This window comes from Schistocerca serialis, chromosome 10, assembly GCF_023864345.2.
Source record: "Schistocerca serialis cubense isolate TAMUIC-IGC-003099 chromosome 10, iqSchSeri2.2, whole genome shotgun sequence".
Classification (NCBI taxonomy): Eukaryota; Metazoa; Arthropoda; class Insecta; order Orthoptera; family Acrididae; genus Schistocerca; species Schistocerca serialis.
The window spans coordinates 210,276,990-210,294,468 of record NC_064647.1 but is presented as its reverse complement, the minus strand read 5'-3'; the positions used below and the strand labels follow the sequence as shown (position 1 = coordinate 210,294,468).

At 46.4% G+C, this 17,479-nt stretch overlaps 1 protein-coding gene across 1 annotated transcript in view; it reads left to right on the top strand.

Moving 5' to 3' along the window:
• Nucleotides 1–3,384: 3,384 nt before the first annotated feature.
• The window catches only part of LOC126424701 (protein qua-1), a 197,845-nt gene continuing 183,750 nt past the window's right edge, over nucleotides 3,385–17,479 (top strand). Inside the window, exons 1-3 of the mRNA XM_050087426.1 lie at nucleotides 3,385–3,396; nucleotides 6,311–6,401; nucleotides 8,105–8,236. Coding sequence (XP_049943383.1) covers nucleotides 3,385–3,396; nucleotides 6,311–6,401; nucleotides 8,105–8,236 — 235 coding nt within the window. The remainder of the gene's footprint in view (nucleotides 3,397–6,310; nucleotides 6,402–8,104; nucleotides 8,237–17,479) is intronic.

The window sequence follows — 17,479 nt, the reverse complement described above, 5'->3', positions numbered from 1 at the left end:
ACAAACAGCATAGTGAACGCATAATTGTGGCCAAGATAGATACGAAGCCCACACCTACTACAGTAGTACAAGTTTACATGCCAACTAGCTCTGCAGATGACGAAGAAATTGAAGAAATGTATGATGAAATAAAAGAAATTATTCAGATAGTGAAGGGAGACGAAAATTTAATAGTCATGGGTGACTGGAATTCGAGTGTAGGAAAAGGGAGAGAAGGAAACGTAGTAGGTGAATATGGATTGGGGCTAAGAAATGAAAGAGGAAGCCGCCTGATAGAATTTTGCACAGAGCACAACTTAATCATAGCCAACACTTGGTTTAAGAATCATGATAGAAGGTTGTATACATGGAAGAACCCTGGAGATACTAAAAGGTATCAGATAGATTATATAATGGTAAGACAGAGATTTAGGAACCAGGTTTTAAATTGTAAGACATTTCCAGGGGCAGATGTGGACTCTGACCACAATCTATTGGTTATGACCTGTAGATTAAAACTGAAGAAATTGCAAAAAGGTGGGAATTTAAGGAGATGGGACCTGGATAAACTGAAAGAAGCAGAGGTTGTACAGAGTTTCAGGGAGAGCATAAGGGAACAATTGAAAGGAATGGGGGAAAGAAATACAGTAGAAGAAGAATGGGTAGCTCTGAGGGATGAAGTAGTGAAGGCAGCAGACGATCAAGTAGGTAAAAAGAAGAGGGTTAGTAGAAATCCTTGGGTAACAGAAGAAATATTGAATTTAATTGATGAAAGGAGAAAATATAAAAATGCAGTAAATGAAGCAGGCAAAAAGGAATACAAACGTCTCAAAAATGAGATCGACAGGAAGTGCAAAATGGCTAAGCAGGGATGGCTAGAGGACAAATGTAAGGATGTAGAGGCCTATCTCACTAGGGGTAAGATAGATACCGCCTATAGGAAAATTAAAGAGACCTTTGGAGATAAGAGAACGACTTGTATGAATATCAAGAGCTCAGATGGAAACCCAGTTCTAAGCAAAGAAGGGAAAGCAGAAAGGTGGAAGGAGTATATAGAGGGTCTATACAAGGGCGATGTACTTGAGGACAATATTATGGAAAGGGAAGAGGATGTAGATGAAGATGAAATGGGAGATACGATACTGCGTGAAGAGTTTGACAGAGCACTGAAGGACCTGAGTCGAAACAAGGCCCCCGGAGTAGACAACATTCCATTGGAACTACTGACGGCCTTGGGAGAGCCAGTCCTGACAAAACTCTACCATCTGGTGAGCAAGATGTATGAAACAGGCGAAATACCCTCAGACTTCAAGAAGAATATAATAATTCCAATCCCAAAGAAAGCAGGTGTTGACAGATGTGAAAATTACCGAACAATCAGTTTAATAAGCCACAGCTGCAAAGTACTAACACGAATTCTTTACAGACGAATAGAAAAACTAGTAGAAGCTGACCTCGGGGAAGATCAGTTTGGATTCCGTAGAAATACTGGAACACGTGAGGCAATACTGACCTTACGACTTATCTTAGAAGAAAGATTAAGGAAAGGCAAACCTACGTTTCTAGCATTTGTAGACTTAGAGAAAGCTTTTGACAATGTTGACTGGAATACTCTCTTTCAAATTCTAAAGGTGGCAGGGGTAAAATACAGGGAGCGAAAGGCTATTTACAACTTGTACAAAAACCAGATGGCAGTTATAAGAGTTGAGGGACATGAAAGGGAAGCTGTGGTTGGGAAGGGAGTAAGACAGGGTTGTAGCCTCTCCCCGATGTTATTCAATCTCTATATTGAGCAAGCAGTAAAGGAAACAAAAGAAAAATTTGGAGTAGGTATTAAAATCCATGGAGAAGAAATAAAAACTTTGAGGTTCGCCGATGACATTGTAATTCTGTCAGAGACAGCAAAGGACTTGGAAGAGCAGTTGAACGGAATGGATGGTGTCTTGAAGGGAGGATATAAAATGAACATCAACAAAAGCAAAACGAGGATAATGGAATGTAGTCGAGTTAAGTCGGGTGATGCTGAGGGTATTAGATTAGGAAATGAGACACTTAAAGTAGTAAAGGAGTTTTGCTATTTGGGGAGCAAAATAACTGATGATGGACGAAGTAGAGAGGATATAAAATGTAGACTGGCAATGGCAAGGAAAGCGTTTCTGAAGAAGAGAAATTTGTTAACATCGAGTATAGATTTAAGTGTCAGGAAGTCATTTCTGAAAGTATTTGTATGGAGTGTAGCCATGTATGGAAGTGAAACATGGACGGTAAATAGTTTGGACAAGAAGAGAATAGAAGCTTTTGAAATGTGGTGCTACAGAAGAATGCTGAAGATTAGATGGGTAGATCACATAACTAATGAGGAAGTATTGAATAGGATTGGAGAGAAGAGAAGTTTGTGGCACAACTTGACCAGAAGAAGGGATCGGTTGGTAGGACATGTTCTGAGGCATCAAGGGATCACCAATTTAGTATTTGAGGGCAGCGTGGAGGGTAAAAATCATAGGGGGAGACCAAGAGATGAATACACTAAGCAGATTCAGAAGGATGTAGGTTGCAGTAGGTACTGGGAGATGAAGAAGCTTGCACAGGATAGAGTAGCATGGAGAGCTGCATCAAACCAGTCTCAGGACTGAAGACCACAACAACAACAACAACAATATGTGAAGCTAATAAATCACCCAGTTTTTCTGAAATTGTTATAATTTGTCTGTCAGTATATGTTCTAGGGGACTGATGACCTCAGCAGTTAAGTCCCATAGTGCTCAGAGCCATTTGAACCATTTTCTGTACATGTTCATCACACCTATCGATTTTCGCCTCGTTTGGGTAACTCCTTCGTGGTAATTAATTTTTTTTTTCTTTTTTGGTGATAGATTATTTACAGCCACGGTGAACTTACGACCAAGAAAGTGATTCGTCGCTACACGTTCTTGTCTGTTGCCCACACAGTAATTTTCCCTCCCAGCAGGATCTTTTGCTAGCTGTATGAAATAACCTGCCACTGTAGCGGCCGCACACAGGGTGAGCCCAATGCTAACGGGGTCCCGGTTAATTCGAGAAACTAGGGCTGCCGTATCCACCTGAAACTGTGTCGTAGTATCGCCGATATTCAAGCTGACTTTACCAGGCGCTTGCCCTGGTTCTGCCGAGAGTTGAGTTAAAGCCAGTATCAACGATTGGTCAGCTTCTGCCAGTCACAGTGTATTGGCGAACACCGGCGCATGGTTTCACAGTGCTGTCTTCCTGCCGTGGCACACTGTTGCTTACAATCACAGCTTGTGACACGCGTAACATGTGGCGACTTGGCGCCTTTATCTGTCTAGACAAGATATGAGCATCGGCGTGGGTGAATTCGATGCAGAGGGCAACCTTTCTTACCATCTAAGGAAAGTGATTTATGTCGAAATGCTCGGCTCGGTTGTGTCGGTTTATTAAATGCTTTTACATCTACTTGAGAGCAATAAGCGTTTCCTTGCGCAGCATTGAAACCCAGGGAGTCATCTGGGGAAGTAACTCGCTAGCACGCAACAGAGAGCTGGGCTATTTGCCCAATATCTGAAAACGCATTTCGAGCTGCTGCCTACATCTCAAACGTTTTGGCAATATTTGCTAAAGTGCTTAACTCGGGGTCTGACGTTTGCGAAGCTCGAGGCTGAACTCCCTTGTTTGATACTAATCTGACAATAACGCCTCTTACCCAAGAACCAGTGTATGAGACGTCGCTATTCGTGCATTAAACCTGGATTCACGGGTGAGGCCTTGCAAACCCACTGTCCAGGACATGTAAGACTGATCACATTGTGTTAAACTACTGACACGCTATACGACATGTTTTTGATGGCAACAATGCTCACTCAGCAGTCTGCACAGTTCATTAAATTATAATGCTTCAGGATCCATGCACGGTCGCCATTTTTAAACACTTTCATAAATGCTACTAGTGCTGCTGCTAAGTAACAGAGTGCTATGGACTATGGGTTATGATATGTTTCTTATCATATGAGACAGCATAAATCTATGCACATAATTTTTCCACTTCTCAGCTGTTTCATCAAACACAGCGAAAGGCATGGTTGTAGGTGACAGTGCCTGATTCGCAAGCTGTGTGCCCACGATTTGGATCAGCTCCATATTCTACTTGATCAGCTCCTGCACCTGGTTCTGCTGTAGTAGTAGTAACTGCATCAGTTCCTGCTGTATTTCCTGTACCGTTATTTGACGCTGCCAGAGATCCACAAACTGTGGATCTGTCATTACGAGCTATTCTGATCGTGAGAAACAATCGTGTCGTCACTTCTGTAGTGTAATTCACAGGAAGCAGGAAGGGAGAAAGTCACTTCACAGGTCATCTGGAAAACGGCATGTGTCCAAAAATGCGCAAATCGACAGCAGGTAGCTGTACGCAAACAGTAAGGGACAAACCAAAGGAAGTTGAACTTGAAGCTAAAAATTCGCCAATAGTGTACAAACAAAAGCTGAATCACAGACTGAGTGAATAACCTAGAACAAGCTTGTGACTGTGTGCGAGTAATAACGTTGGCAACTGGTAATGTTCTGATACAATGTAAGGTGGCGTGGTCTCCTGACTTCATTTCTTACATATTCCGTCCTCACAATCGTACTCTTCACATCAAGACTCTTCATTCGAACCCAAACTCGATAAGGTAAAGTCAATTTTGTATGAATGCAAATCTAATAAGTAAATCGCAAGTGCACACCAAGATTGAAAAAAGTCGAGGCTGGTGTACACAACATGACAGCCACAGGAATTTTCGTTCTCAAGAGGAAACCAGCCCACTGGGAAGACCGTTCCTTCAGAGGGCTGGGTCAACAACATACCTACTTCGGACGAAGCGACCGCCCAGAGAGAAGACAGCTTTTGCCGGAGCGAAGGGATAACGACCCCCGTGTTCGACTTAAAAGTAAATTCCGCTACATTGTGTGGGAGCGCACAGAAGACGTATTTTTTCACAGACCTACTGCGTAGTTACGTAGTTCTCACAGGAGGACAGTATATGCCTAACGGAGATGCTACAGATTTCCGCATTGGTCGACTCAAACGAAACCTCATTCTCTCGTTTAAAAGAGCATCACTGATTGGCGGAATATTTCTGACGTAAAGAGCCAGAGCAGAGAGGGAAGACAGTGAAAGATATACCCTTGCAACTTTTCCAGAAAAAGGGGCCATTCTGTTGTCACTTTTGGCGTGGGAACACGTAACGAGAGCGAGTGCGTTCGTACGTGTTCGCAAAGAGCGAGAAACTAAGTCTCTCCTCAGTACTTCACTGGGAGAGCACCTCTGTCGTTAGCGAATCGGAATGGCACTCTATATTGAATTGCTCGTCATTAAGCATCGTTCACTGTGTTGGCCGCCACACTTACTGTGCAGTGTCAACATGGACACAGCACTAGTTAAACGCCTGCGAACGAGTATTTAGTGGCATCGTGGTGGACTGGTTATGTGACTGGTGTACCATGTCAATAGACTAGGGGCAGATAAGAGTCCTTGACTTCATCAAGGCATAGGGAGGGTTTGATTGGCGAAGGTCAATCCAGATAGAAAGAAATAGTTGTGTCATTTGTCAGCAGCAAGCGACGCAGGCAGCCGTCGTTGCAGCTCATGGTATTGTGCGCCATAGCGTATGCAAGCCCCATGTGTCCTCCATAACAGTACACTCCATTACGTTTCTCACACGACAGCCTTGACCGTACCTAGAAAAGTTATTCAAGTTGTGTAGGTGCAGCTCTCAGGCATTCTGCCGAGTAAATAACATTCTTTAAAAAATGGAGAAAAGAGCCTTTCCATACTTTGTAAAATAATAGCATTCCTATCCATAAGAGGCAATCTACTGTTCTGAAAAGAAACTGAAAATTTATAATTTTTTATGTAAGAAAAAGTTTCATTTGATTTCTAAGAATTTTTTTGCAATAAATAATATTTTTCGTTCGTTTAATGTTTTTCTTACAGTACCTAGCAACACTCCCGCAACGAAGTATTCCACTAGTTATGAAAGAATATAGAATATTTTGTGTTTTTTCATTATGGCGGACGCCTCCAGAAGATATTTGTTGCTGAATGTTTTCCAAGCAGTTCTTGTTGGTACATTATGAGCGTCTGTCTGACTTCTGTAGTAGTGTGAGGTGGAAATTGTTTCTTGCAGGAGCCAAAGGGTACTTGGTGGATCAATCCATTGCTCAACTTGACAGAATAAAACCCACACACTCACAACATAAACGAAAAGGGCCAAGAAATGAACACCTACTTTTCTCCTAGCCTAGCCCAGCAGATGGCTTGTCAACCAGAGGGGCATCTGCACCGCTACCAACATAGCCATCGTCACCATTGCCAATATTGTCCTCATCACCAACGCCACCACTCTCATCACCAACGCCACCACTCTCATCTCCAACGCCACCACCCTCATTTATTTATTTATTTATATATCGTTCCATGGTACAAAATGAAGGAGAAGTCTCCATGGTCATGCAACGAGTCAATACATGAAATTATAACACGATGGTAGAAACAGATAAAATGGAATACAAGAAACGTACTCAGGCGACAATTCGTAAGTTTAAATAAAGAAAATCAACAATGTAACACTGGAATTTGTTTAATTTTTCAGCTCTTCCAGGAGCTCCTCAACAGAATAGAAGGAGTGAGCCATGAGGAAACTCTTCAGTTTCAACTTAAAAGCGTTTGGGCTACTGCTAAGATATTGGAGTTCTTGTGATAGCTTATTGAAAATGGATGCAGCAGAATAGTGCACTCCTTCCTGCACAATAGTCAAGGAAGTGCATTCCACATGCAGATTGGATTTCTGCCTAGTATTAACTGAGTGAAAGCTGCTAACTCTTGGGAATAGGCTAATATTGCTAACAACAAACGACATTAAAGAAAATATATACTGTGACGGCAATGTCAGAATTCCCAGACTATTGAATAGGGGTCGACAAGAGGTTCTCGAACTTACACCACATATAGCTCGAACAGCCCGTTTAGGAGCCAAAAATACCCTTTTTGAATCAGAAGAATTACCCCAAAAAATACCATATGACATAAGCGTATGAAAATATGCGGAGTAGACTACTTTTCGTGTTGAACTGTCGCTTATTTCAGATACTGTTCTAATGGTAAATAAAGCAGCATTTAGTTTCTGAACAAGATCCTGAACATGGGCTTTCCACAACAGCTTACTGTCTATCCGAACGCCTGGGAACTTGAACTGTTCCATCTCGCTTATAATACGCACATTCTGTCTGATCAAAACATCAGTTCTTGTTGAATTGTGAGTTATAAACTGTAGAAACTGAGTCTTGCTGTGATTTAGCATCAAATTATTTCCCACAAGCCACAAACTTATTTCATGAACTACATTATTTGATACTGTTTCAATATGACACACAAGATCCTTCACTACCAAGCTAGTGTCATCAGCAAACAGAAATATTTTTGAATCACCTGTAATACCAGAAGGCATATCATTTATATAAATAAGAAATAGCAGTGGCCCCAGCACGGACCCTTGGGGAACACCCCACTTAACAGTGCCCCATTGGGACTGAACATCACTACCTCTCTCAATATTGCGGAGTATTACCCTCTGCTTTCTGTTCTTAATGTAAGAGGCGAACCAACTGTAAGCTACTCCCCTTACTCCATAATGTTCCAACTTCTGCAGTAATATCCTGTGGTCAACACAGCCAAAAGCCTTCGTTAAATCAAACACCCAGCGTTCGCAACGTTTTATTTAATTCGTCATCAGAATCACAACCCTCACACCCACATCACTATGCTCATCACCAACACCGCTATCCTCGTCTAAGTCTCATTACCACCCGCGTCACCGACGCCAACATTGTGTGCAGATCCGCTCGCGGCCCCGCTCCTCGCCGGCACTGCCCACCGCCGCAGAGTCACCGCCCCCACGGCCCACGCCGCCCCCACTGGCCATCGCCTCACTGCCGCCAGCGTCCGCCCCGGGCGCCACCTCAACGCCCCCGCAGCCCGGCGCCACCCCGCCCTCGCCCCCGCAGCAGCCGGGCCTGTCGACGTCGTGCCTGGTGCCGCTGGACAAGCCGCGCCGGCCGCCCACCGCCCCACTGCCGCCGCCGCCCCCGCGGCCGCCGCCCACGCCGCCTCCGCCGCCCCTGGCGGACGCCTACTCCAACTTCGTGCTGGCCAAGCGGCAGGCCCAGGACAACCTGCGCCATCAGCCGCTGCCAGACACCGTCGAGGACGCCCTCTACCGCTCTGGTACGTCACTCCCACTGCACACGCACAAAACTGGAACAAGGCCGATACCTGACATGATTTCCCTCTATGCAAACATGCTAGTGTCGGAAGTTCCAAGCGGCTTTTCGCGGATGATGCTGTAGTATACAGAGAAGTTGCAGCATTAGAAAATTGCAGCGAAATGCAGCAAGATCTGCAGCGGATAGGCACTTGGTGCAGGGAGTGGCAACTGACCCTTAACATAGACAAATGTAATGTATTGCGAATACATAGAAAGAAGGATCCCTTATTGTATGATTGTATGACAGCGGAACAAACACTGGTAGCAGTTACTTCTGTAAAATATCTGGGAGTATGCGTGCGGAACGATTTGAAGTGGAATGATCATATCAAATTAATTGTTGGTAAGGCGGGTACCAGGTTGAGATTCATTGGGAGAGTCCTTAGAAAATGTAGTCCATCAACAAAGGAGGTGGCTTACAAAACACTCGTTCGACCTATACTTGAGTATTGCTCATCAGTGTGGGATCCGTACCAGATCGGATTGACGGAGGTGATAGAGAAGATCCAAAGAAGAGCGGCGCGTTTCGTCACAGGGTTATTTGGTAACCGTGATAGCGTTACGAAGATGTTTAACAAACTCAAGTGGCAGACTCTGCAAGAGAGGCGCTCTGCATCGCGGTGTAGCTTGCTCGCCAGGTTTCGAGAGGGTGCGTTTCTGGATGAGATATCGAATATATTGCTTCCCCCTACTTATACCTCCCGAGGAGATCACGAATGTAAAATTAGAGAGATTAGAGCCCGCACGGAGGCTTTCAGACAGTCGTTCTTCCCGCGAACCATACGCGACTGTAACAGGAAAGGGAGGTAATGAGAGTGGCACATAAAGTGCCCTCCGCCACACACCGTTGGGTGGCTTGCGGAGCATAAATGTAGATGTACTCAGTACGGTCCACAGTGTTTTTGTGAGACTGTTGAATCCAACTCTAACGCAATCTACGAGGTTTGTTTTTTAAGTAAGGGTCGTTTTTATTTTTAAATAAAGATACAAATACTCTTGTAAAAAAACTTTTATTTTCTGATTCTACACACTTTTACCTATTTTTCTACATAGTTGCCTTGTTTATTTAAGCACTTGTCATACCGTACAACTAAGTTTTTAATTCCCTCTTCAAAGAATTCGGCCGCCTGCTCCGACAGCCAAGAGTTCACGGCCGCTTTCAGTCCATCGTCGTCTTTTTTTTTTGTTTTAAGGCGCAAAACTCCTATGGTCATTAGCGCCCGGTCCGTGACTTAGGAAATAGTAAAAACCGAAAATGGAAACCAGCAGAAATGGAAACGAAACTCAAAAAATTGTTGAAACTAAAAGCAGAAGGAAGGCTTAAAATTCCACTTCAAAAAGGGGTTGGTTGTCCCCAAAAAAAGCTTCAAATGACGACGTCATTTCACTGGCACGAATAAACTCGAGAACGCGATCGGCCGAGCGCGTGTCATCTGCTAAAATGATATATCAGGCGACAGCTGTAGACGGGCGCGTAACGGAGTAAAATAGGGGCACTCAATTAAAAGGTGTCTTACCGTCCACAGCTGAGAGCAGTGGGGGCAGAGTGGGGGAGGATCGCCGCTTAAAAGATGTCGATGGCTAAAAAGACAGTGCCCTATCCGGAGTCTAGTTAAAATTACCTCCTCCCGACGGCGCGTTCGGGAGGAAGAGGTCCAAGCACAAGGAAGAGCTTTCACGTCCCGTAATTTATTATGGGGAAGTGTCGCCCAATGGGCGTGCCATAAAAGAACAACTCGACGACATAAAACGCTCCGTAGATCGGTGAAGGGAATCGATTGAATAGCTGGCCGAAAAAGAGAGACTGCAGCCTTGGCCGCTATATCGGCCGCCTCATTTCCACAGATTCCAACGTGTACTAGGAGCCAGAGGAACGCCACCGAGACGCCCCCCAGGTGGAGCAAGGGCAGACAGTCCTGAATCCGGTGGACCAGAGGGTGGACAGGGTAAAGAGATTGGAGACTGAGGAGAGAGCTGAGAGAATCTGAGCAGATACCATATTGTATCCGCTGATGGCGGCGGATGTAGTGGACAGCCTGGAGAACAGCGTAAAGCTCCGCAGTATAAACCGAACACTGGTCGGGAAGCCGAAATTGATTTGGGGTGTCGCCAACATTATAGGCACTCCCTACACCTAACGATGTTTTCGAGCCATCAGTGTAAATAAATGTGGCTTCCTTCATTTGTGCACATAGAGCAGCAAATGCCCGACGATAAACAAGTGAAGGGGTACCATCCTTGGGAAATTGACAAAGGTCACGTAGCAGGCAGATCCGGGGACGGAGCCAAGGCGGTGCTGTACCCCAAGTTGTCAAGAAGGTTTTAGGAAAGCGAAAGGAAAGAGAATGGAGCAGTTGACGGAAGCGGACTCCCGGTGGTAGTAGGGAGGAAGGGCGGCCTGCGTACCCTACATCAAAGAAGGCGTCGAAAAAAATGTCATGGGCTGGATTAGCAGGCGTGGAAGACAGATGGCTAGCATAACGACTCAGAAGGACTGCTCGCCGATTGGACAGCGGAGGTTCAGCAGTCTCAGCATAAAGGCTTTCCACAGGGCTGGTGTAAAAAGCTCCAGACACTAAACGTAATCCACGGTGATGGATAGAGTCGAGACGACGAAGAATAGACGGCCGAGCAGAGGAGTAAACTGTGCATCCATAGTCCAATTTCGAGCGCACTAAGGCGCGATAGAGGCGGAGAAGGACCACTCGGTCCGCTCCCCAGGAGGTACCATTCAGGACACGGAGGGTGTTGAGGGATCGCAGACAGCGAGCCGAAAGATAGGAATCGTGGGAGGACCAGCGCAGTTTTCTGTCAAACATAAGACCCAAGAATTTAGCGACGTCCGAAAACAGAAGGTTGACAGGTCCTAGATGTAAGGAGGGTGGAAGAAACTCCTTACGTCGCCAAAAATTGACACAAACGGTCTTACTGGGAGAAAAACGGAAGCCGGTTTCGATGCTCCAAGAGTGGAAGCGATCGAGACATCCTTGAAGACGTCGTTCAAGAAGGCTGGTCCGTTGAGAGCTGTAGTAGATCGCAAAATCGTCCACAAAGAGGGAGCCCGAGACATCGGGAAGGAGACAATCCATAGTTGGATTGATGGCAATGGCAAGCAGTACAACACTCAGCACGGAGCCCTGGGGTACCCCGTTTTCTTGGGAGAAAGTACGGGAGAGAGTAGTGTTCACCCGCACTCTAAATGTGCGCTCTGCCATAAATTCGCGAAGAAAAAGGGGCAGCCGACCTCGAAAGCCCGAAGAGAACAGTGCGCGGAGGATGCCTGTCCTCCAACAGGTATCGTATGCTCTCGCCAGATCAAAAAATATTGCTACTGTTTGGCGTTTCCGGAGAAAATTGTTCATGATATAAGTGGAGAGAGCAACAAGATGGTCAACTGCAGAACGATGCTTTCGGAATCCGCATTGGGCAGGTATTAAAAGACTTTGGGACTCCAGCCACCAAGCTAAACGGCAATTCACCATACGCTCCAAAACTTTACATGCACTACTCGTGAGAGAAATGGGGCGATAGCTAGAGGGGAGATGTTTGTCCTTTCCAGGTTTCGGAACAGGAACGACGACAGCTTCCCGCCATCGTCTGGGAAAAGTACTGTTGCTCCAAATTCGATTATAAAGGCGAAGGAGGTAAGGCAGACTATGGGTTGATAAATGCAGCAACATTTGGACGTGGATACCATCCGGTCCTGGGGCGGAGGAGCGAGAAGAAGAGAATGCATGTTGTAGTTCCCGCATGGAGAAAACAATATTGTAGCTTTCGCGATTTTGAGAGGAGAAAGCAAGAGGTCGCACTTCCGCTGTACGTGTCTTCGGGAGAAACGCTGGCGGGTAATTTGAAGAGCTCGAAATCTCTGCAAAGTGTTTACCCAAGGAGTTAGAAATTGCGACGGGGTCCACTAACGTGTCACGCGCGACAGTGAGCCCAGAGACCGGGGAGAAACTAGGCGCGCCTGATAACCGTCGAATCCGACTCCAAACTTCCGAGGAGGGAGTGAAGGTGTTAAATGAGCTAATAAGGAATTTCGAGCTTGCCTTCTTGCTATCGCGGATGACGCGACGGCATCGCGCACGGAACTGCTTATAGCGTATACAGTTGGCCAAAGTAGGATGGTGGCGGAAAACGCGAAGAGCACGTCGCCGCTCATGTATTGCGTCACGGCATGCCTCGTTCCACCAAGGAACTTGCGGGCGCCGGGGCAATTCGGAGGTACGTGGTATTGAACGTTCCGCAGCTGCAAGAATAACGTTGGTAATATGTGTGATCTCATCGTCGATGCTAGGAAAGTGACGGTCATCGAATGTCGCTAGAGACAAAAAAATTGTCCAATCGGCTTGGGCAAACTTCCAGCGTCGCGGGCGCATATAGGGCAGTTGAGGCTGCAGTCTAAGGACACATGGAAAGTGATCACTCGAGTGTGTATCATCAAGGGCGAACCATTCGAAGCGCCGAGCTAGCGTAACAGTACCGACCGCAAGGTCCAAATGGGATGAATTTGTCGTGGAGGCAGACAAAAATGTAGGGACCCCAGTGTTGAGGCAAACTAGATCCGCTTGGTGGAAGACGTCTAGCAATAGTGAGCCACGTGGACAAGGATGTGGAGATCCCCAAAGCGGGTGGTGGGCATTGAAGTCCCCAACCAGCAAATAGGGGGGTGGAAGCTGACCAAGAAGATGAAGGACATCAGCTCGTGCCATTAGTGTGGACGATGGAATGTATACAGTACAAAGAGAGAATGTGTATCCGGAAAGGGAAAGACGGTCGGCGACAGCTTGGAAAGAAGTGTTTAAATGGATTGGGTGATAATGGAGAGTTTCATGGAGAAGAATCATGAGTCCTCCATGTGCTGGAGTGCCTTCAACAGAGGGGAGATCATATCGGACGGACTGAAAATGAGGGAGAACAAAGTGGTCATGGGGACGCAGCTTTGTTTCCTGAAGACAGAAGATGACTGGCGAGTAGGATCGTAAGAGGATCGACAATTCATCCCGATTGGCTCGAATACCGCAGATATTCCAGTGGATAATGGACATAGGGTGAACAGAAAATGGATGAATGTGATCAAGGTCGCTGTCAACTCAACGACTGCTCAGAGGTTGCGACCAACAGCATGGAATGGCATTCAGCCGAAGGCAGAAGATCCTGATCCATAGGTTGGTCAGGAGCAGCTCCTGCCACCAGCGATCGGCCGCCAGCAGTGCGCCTCGGCGACACAGAAGACGGCCGAGGGCGATTTCCGCCAGGTGGTGCTGTAGATGGGACACGCCTTCGTGGAGAACGAGAGGAACTGGGTTTCTTTGTAGCCTTCTTGGAAGTATGATGTTTAGATGAAGGAGGAACCGATGGTTGGGAAGTTGCGGTACGTAAAAACTCTTCACGAGTATGCTCTTTTTTCGAAGTCTTGGTGTCTGACTTTTGGGCTCGAGATTTAGGAGAACCCGACGAAGGGTGAGCCAGAGAGTGGGCAGGCGAAAGTGGTGAGGTTGAACGGGCGATCTTTGCGCTGGCCGATCTGACGACCGTGGCACTAAAGGTGAGGTCGCAAGTCTGCGTGGCCGCCTCCTTTGTTGGCCGAGGAGAAGCAAGGACAGTGCTGTATTTTCCTGTCTGAGGCACGGTGGGCTGTCGACTGGCGAATAATTTTCGAGCAGCAAAGATCGACACCTTTTCCTTCACCCTAATTTCCTGGATGAGCTTTTCGTCCTTAAGAAACGGGGCAATCTCGAGAGGAAGCAGCGTGGTCACCCATGCAGTTGATGCAGCCAGGGGATGGAGGTGGACAAGTACCCTCATGGGCATCCTTGCCACACGTAACACATTTGGCCGGATTGGAACAGGACTGGCTGGTGTGATTGCACCACTGACACCGATAGCAATGCGTAGGGTTTGGGACGTAAGGGTGAACGGAAATTATCTCATAGCCTGCTTTGATTTTCGATGGGAGTTGAACTTTGTCAAATGTCAAGAAGACAGTGCGGGTTGGAATGATGTTCGTGTCAACCCTTTTCATAACCCTATGAACAGCCGTTACGCCCTGGTCCAACAGGTAGTGCTGAATTTCTTCGTCAGACAATCCATCGAGGGAGCATGTATAAACGACTCCACATGAGGAATTTAAAGTACGGTGTGGTTCAACCCGGACAGGGAAGGTGTGTAGTAGTGAGGTACGCAGCAATTTTTGTGCCTGGAGGGCACTGACTGTTTCTAACAACAGGGTGCCATTCCGTAATCTAGAACAAGACTTTACAGGACCTGAAATTGCGTCGACACCTTTCTGCATAATGAAAGGGTTGACCGTGGAGAAGTCGTGACCTTCGTCAGACCGAGAAACAACAAGGAACTGTGGCAACGATGGAAGAACTGTCTGTGGCTGAGACTCAGTGAACTTACGCTTGTGAGCAGACATAGTGGAAGGTGAGGAAACCATTGTGGAAGAATCCCCCATGATTACCGGCGTCTCCGATGGCGCGCTCCTCCCTTGTGGGGGTCCTCTCTGAGGGCACTCCCGCCTTAGGTGATTGTTCACACCTCAGGTCACACCTCCCGACAAACGGACGGAGGGACCAATCGGCACTTTCGGAAGGTATCAGCTCGGGTAATCACACCTCCCTGGGCCTGGCTGTTACCAGGGGGTACGTACGTGTCCTACCTGTCTACCCGGGGCGGGGAATTACGCGTTACCCCGTCACCGGCTACACATGGAAGTGCGTGGGTCGGCCTTCAGACACGCACAGGGAGGAAAAAAGAGAAAGGGAAAGGAAAGAAGAGAGGTCTCAAACGCCGAAGCGGAGAAAAGGGCAAAGAGAAGAGGGAAGGAAAAGAGAAGGACAGAGGAAGGACGAAGACTGGCAAGTATAGAAAGCAAGGAATTTGTAACAGTTTCGAGCGTCCGTCTCCGGACGTAGGCACAAACCATACTCCCAGAGGGGGAGAAAGGGAAGAAAAGAGCCAGAGGTGAGGGGGGGGGCGAAGATGGGGGACGGGGAAGGATGCGGAAAGGGGGGGTATGCAGCCCGGAAAGGAAGGAGGGCCACATTAGCTCGGGGTCCCGTGCTCGCTACGCACGTATCCACAAAAGAGTTGTGGACCCCCTGGGGGGCCTTTCTGTCATTGTCCATGTTTCTCTACCATAGGTGGCAATAGGGATGTAATAATTCTTATACATAAGTAGTTTTGCTCTTTCTGAAACTTCATTATTCCAAATCAGATGTTTTATTGTTTGGTAGAAATTGCCTCCCTTCTGTAACCTATTAATTTCGTTAGTTATTCTTCCATTCCTAGATATTTCACTCCCTAAATAAGTGAAACTTTCTACCACTTTGAGGGGTTCTCCATTCAAGGTAATATTTACGTTGATTCCTTTCTCTCTTCCAAATACCATTACCTCACTCTTATCTTTATTTATTTTTAATCCATACCTTTTCATTATTTCGTTCCACACATCAAGCTGTAACTGTACATCTACCTCTTTATCACCCCATATTACCCTATCATCTGCAAAAATCATCTTTTTGTCTTTTTCTTTTACTATTTCTTTAACTGCCCTATTCATTCCCTCCATCAGAACATTAAAAAGCGCAGGAGATAGAATACTTCCTTGCTTAAGTCCTTGTTTTCTTTCGAAGTATTCAGAGTTCCACAATGGTGTTCTAATTCTACAATTGTGGCCTCTGTACATTGTCTTTATAACATTAATGTATCCATGTTCTATATCTATCTTCTTCAGTTCTTCCCAGAGTCTTTCCCTGTCAACGGAGTCATATGCCTTTTCTATGCCTATGTACAGTGTGTTAACTGTAAGATGGCAGAGTTGTGAGGGGAGTGTGGGGAGAGGAGGGAGCAAGCATTGGCTGGCGGGGTGAGAGGAGCCCTTGGGGAGGGGGGGGGGGGGGACAAGGCACGCCTACCAGTTGCAGTGCTGGCACTACAAATTGCTCGTAATGCTTACACAGAAGCAGACGAAAGGCTTGTAAGTAGAACTCGCTTTAAATGTTGTTCGTAAACGAAACTCAAATCGTCATGTACATTAAAATCTATATACGAGGGCGGTTCAGAAAGTAACCTCCGATTGGTCACAGTGCGGGTTGTTGGGGGAGTAGCGACGCCATCTGTGCGTTCACGCACTCAACAGGTCAGTCGGCATCAAGCCGTGGTCGAGTGAACGTCGTACCTGCGCTAGTTTAGTTTTTGTGGCAGTTTGAAATGTGTGCTGCAATAGAAAACCCCGCCAAATGTGAAGTGCGTGCTGTCATAAGGTTTTTTACAGCCAAAGGATATTCTGCAGCAGCTATTCATCGTGAGCTTTGTGCCGTGTACGGACCAAGAGTTATGAGTGAAGGAGTTGTCTGTGAATGGGTACGTTTATTTAAAAGTGGACGAGAAAACGTTCATGATGAAGAGAAGAGTGGTAGACCATCATTGGTGACTGACGAACTCGTTCAGACAGTTGATGCAAAAGTTCGTGAAAATCGACGTTTCTCAATGTCAGAGTTGTCTACTGGTTTTCCACAGATTTCTAAGACTCTCTTGTACGAGATAGTGACAGCAAGATTGGGTTACCGTAAGTTCTGTGCACGATGGGTGCCCAAAATTCTTACCAACCACCACAAAACTCAAAGAATGGATTCTGCATTAGACTTTCTGTCACGTTATGAGGACGAAGGAGAACCATTGTTAAACAGAATCGTTACCGGTGACGAAACCCGGATTAAGTACGTGAACCCCGAGACAAAAGAACAATCAAAGATGTGGGCACATTCAAATTCGCCTACCAAACCAAGAAAAGCCTCGCAAGATTTTTCTGCCAGAAAACTGATGGCAACGGTGTTTTGGGATGTCAAAGGGGTGTTGTTGGTTGAATTTATGGAACGTGGTACGACCATTAATCAAGACGTGTACTGTGAAACAAAAAAAAGTTACGACGGGCTATACAGAACAAACGCCGTGTTATGCTGACTTCCGGTATCGTTTTTTTGCACGATAACGCCCGTCCTCACTCTGCTCGCAGAACAACGGCCCTTCTTGAATCCTTCAAGTGGGACGTTATCAACCATCCACCTTACAGCCCAGACCTGGCGCCAAGTGACTATCACCTCTTCATGCATTTGAAGAAATGGCTCGGGTCACAGCGGTTTGATGATGACGAAGAGCTCAAAGATGCGGTCACGGGCTGGCTCCAGGCACAAGCG